This window comes from Lipotes vexillifer, unplaced genomic scaffold (genome assembly GCF_000442215.2).
Source record: "Lipotes vexillifer unplaced genomic scaffold, Lipotes_vexillifer_v1.1 scaffold977, whole genome shotgun sequence".
NCBI classification, from domain to species: domain Eukaryota; kingdom Metazoa; phylum Chordata; class Mammalia; order Artiodactyla; family Lipotidae; genus Lipotes; species Lipotes vexillifer.
This window is the reverse complement of record NW_006783088.1, coordinates 4,672,547-4,676,306: the sequence shown is the minus strand read 5'-3', so window position 1 is coordinate 4,676,306 and position 3,760 is coordinate 4,672,547. Positions and strand designations below refer to the sequence as shown.

Below are 3,760 nucleotides of genomic sequence, written 5' to 3'. Positions count from 1 at the left end.
CCCCGGATCTCAAACCCGCTGCCCTGGGAGGTTGGACAGAGGGCTTTGCCCAGGCCCGCCCATCTCAAGAAAGGGGCTGCCAGTCTTCGGCCAGCCAGGAAATGAAATCAGGCCACTCTATCCTCAGCCTTCCCCCTCCCACCTGGCACCGTAAACAGGCCGGCCTTGCTTAGCTTCTCACTGTGTCCTACAGCCCTGCTTAGAGCAGTTTTGTGGAGACTATTGAGGATGGGGAGAGGTAGGGGTCATTCATTCATTCATTCATCAAGCAAAGATTGAGCCCCTACTGTATGCCAACGCGGTTCTAGGTGAACAAGTCCTCTCCTAGGAGGAAACAATGAACAAGAAACACAAATCAGTACCAGACCCCCTGGGAAAACGCAGGTGTGGGTCCCCTGCAGGAAGAACATGGGCTTCTAGAGTTCACCTTCCAGCTCTGCCTCTCCCCACGCACAGGATGCCCGAGCCACAGTTTCCTTATCTGCAACATGGTGCTGAAAGCCTGCTCCTAGGGCACGGTGGGGCTTACAGGTGCTGGGGACTACATGCCTGGCGTGTAATAGGGGCTAGCTAAGCAATACCTGTGTTCCTGACCTACTGCCCTCACACCCAGCCCACAAGCCCAGCTCTGGCCTCTGTGCCAGGCAGAACCCTGCTCTGATTCGGGGGTCTTTACCGTATGCTTTGCCTCCACCCCACTGTCCCTCCTGGAGGTTCGGCCATGAGCCTGTGGTCTGGGGACTGCGCCTTGCGCTACTTGCAAGAGCTCTGGCACAGGGGCGTCAGCCAGTCTGAAGAAATGGGCATCTCTGAGTCAGGGTCTCTACACACCCCACTACCCCAGGGCCCTTAGACAGGTGTTCAGTGATTGTGCTCCTAGCTTGGAGAAGGGCTGCATCTTCCTTGTCTATTAGTAACAATCCTGGTAACTTCTGATTAAGCATCTACTATGTAACAGGCCTCGTTACATCGTTAATTGCCTTAGACTTCAATCTCACCTCCTTCCTGTGAGTTGGGAGGAGGCGAGCGCAGGGGCTAGGAGCATGGTCTGTGGAGTCAGAATACCTAGACTCCGATCCTGGATCCTCCATTTGTAGCTGTGTGACCTTAGGTGGGTTACCTGACCTCCCTGTGTCTCGTCTCCTGGTCTGTGAAAATGTTTCTGAGACAGCGCTTAGAACCATGCATGGCACATGGCAGGCTCTTGATAGATACATACTCAGGCCCAGAAAAGGGAACTGAGTATTGGCCCAAGTTTGCTGCTGGCAAATAAGGGAGCTGGATTTGAACCCATGTCCAAAGCCCCCTTCTTCTCATGACTACACGGCATGAAGGGGACCAGTGACTGGCAAGAGGGGCTTGCCCCCAGGGCAGTGTCAGGAGTGCCAGCAGCAGGAGTGTTCTAAGAGTGATGGGTGAGCCCCCTTCCTGTCCCAGAGCAGACAGCCCCTTCTCGTTGGGGAGGGACAGCCCCCTGGAGGGCTGTGAGCCCAGCCTGACAAGCAAACTCCTACTTTCTTTGCAGCTTTTTGCCATGGTCTTTGCGATGTGCCTCTTCCGGGGCATCCAGTAGAGGGTGTGGCCTGAAGATTGAAGACTCACCCCACCCGCCACTGCCCAGCACCCAATGCCCTCCCCTCCCCCTCGCCCCTGCCCTCTTGGCCCCGGGGGAGGAGGTGAGGCCATGATGAGTGGCCAGGAAATGGGGCAGAGGAAAATAGCTATTTTTTTAACAAAAAAATTGAAGGCAAAAATACGGACTGATGTGGCCCATCTGGACTCCGGAATGGGCGCCGTGGGGTTCTCCGCGGGGGCCCGGGCACCTGAACCCAGGATGCAGCCTGCACTAGAGAGCAAAGCAACACCAGGGCCAGGCCCCCTCCTTGGTGCAGCCAGATCTGGCAGCCCGGGACCTGGGCCCTCAACTCACAGCTTCAGGATCTGGTGCCAAGGAAGTAATAAGGATTTAGGCAAGAAGGAGGCGAAAGAAAATTGTGGAGAAAGGTTGGCAAAGCCCAGGGGCCCTGAGGAGATCTGGTCACCATGTCCTTGAGGACTTGGAACCTACGTGGAGTCCCTGGTCCTCCGAGGATGGAGTTGTCCCTGACTCAGGCTGGGGCCAGGAGTGGGCTGCAGATGCTGGATCCAAGGATGGCCCAGCCGGTAGGGTCCGTGCTTCCCCATCTGTTGGAACAAATAATCTGGAAAGCCCAGAGAGGAGCAATTTCTCATCCAGTCACACAGCACGTGCGTGACAGTTCTGAACAAGAACCCCGCCATCCCCAGGCTGCCTGTCACTCCTTCCAGGGCTCTGTTGGTCCCAGCAGACCTGCTGCTCACACCCCTCCCTGGCCTCTGCATCCTGGTTTCCCCAGAAGAGAGCGGGCAAGCTGGTCAGGAATTGCCTCTTCCCGGCTCCACAGCTAAGAAAATTCTGGACTCTGCCCTCCCTGCCCTCCCTGCCATCTCCCCATACTTTTCCCTAAGTCCCAGGAACACACACATGCACACACACCACAGCCCATTTTCTACACTGCCCACCTTTCCTCCACCAACTCCACCAATTCCCTGGCCCCCAGGGCTGGAAGGAACCCCCAAGATCATCTGGTTCTCCTCTCCTCACTCAGAACTGCCACTCAGATGTCTTCCACAAGATCCCTGCCAAGACTTCTCCACCTTCTTCTTGCACACCTCCAAGGACAGGGAGCTTACTACCTTCCAAGACAGGCTTCTCTTTGGACTGCTCTGACTTTAACATCAGCTCAATACACGGAAGAGGTTCCTGTTTTTCTGTGGTTCTGTCCATGGCATCCCACTTGCGCTCTCTCTTTCCCGAAGCGATAAGGCCACACGTTGTCCCCCCGAGCCCCATTATTTCCAGGCTAAAGAACCCCAGGGCACCTCATCATTTCTGCTGTGACATGGTTTTCCTGTCCCTTCGCTGTCCATAGCACATTTCTGAGTGTTTCTTCCAGGATCTGGCAGGGAGAGGTTTTCCCCACAGACTCACACCCACACAGCACCCACAAATCAGCCCCTCATATGCAGGTCTCAAATTCTAGACCAGTGTTAGCAACTGTATTGCAAGATGCCTCGACCCTGATCAATCAGGAGTGGCTGCCGGAGGCTGTTCGGAGAATCTGAGGCTTGGTCTGGGCTCAGTGGGGGAGGACAGTGTAATCTTGATTAGTGATGTCTGCCAGACAACGCAAGCTTGCTGAGGGATGGGTGTGGAAGGGACGGGGTGGTGCCTGCTCTCTTTTCATGGCCCCTCTTCAGGGTCTGGGAAGATTCTATCTCAAAGGCCCTGTGCCAGCTTCCAGCCTCCCCTCCTCCAGCTTTCCAGCCACTGGGAGACAGGGCCTAGAGCCCAGCGCTCCCCTGCTCTGCCACCTACCCCCTTCTGAGATGCGGCCAGAGCTCTGTGCCTGCTGTAAAGATTTGGTTTGACCCTCCCCCCATTTCTCCCCTTCCCCCTTGCACTCACCCTGCTGTCCTCACCAGTCCTGGCCCATTGTGGGCTGGGTCTTTCCAGATCGTCCCTGTATCAGTCTGCCCTGGCAACTCCATAAATGATGTTATGAACTCCCTAGCGACTGGGCAACCCCAGGACCCAGGGGGCCGTGCAGCTTGTACCCCAGCGCAGGTCTCTAGACCACCCACAAATTGGCTCCAACTTCCTGGCAGAGGCAGAGGGCTGGCGTGTGGTTGACCAAAAAAAAAAAAAAAAAATAAGGATGGCTAGGCGGGGCTTGGGGGC

At 56.0% G+C, this 3,760-nt stretch overlaps 1 protein-coding gene across 1 annotated transcript in view; it reads left to right on the top strand.

The window, feature by feature from the left end:
- Positions 1 to 1,573, top strand: part of TSPAN18 (tetraspanin 18) — a 23,837-nt gene extending 22,264 nt beyond the window's left edge. Inside the window, exon 7 of the mRNA XM_007455802.1 lies at positions 1,526 to 1,573. Within this exon, the coding sequence (XP_007455864.1) occupies positions 1,526 to 1,573 (48 nt within the window). The remainder of the gene's footprint in view (positions 1 to 1,525) is intronic.
- Positions 1,574 to 3,760: the final 2,187 nt, after the last annotated feature.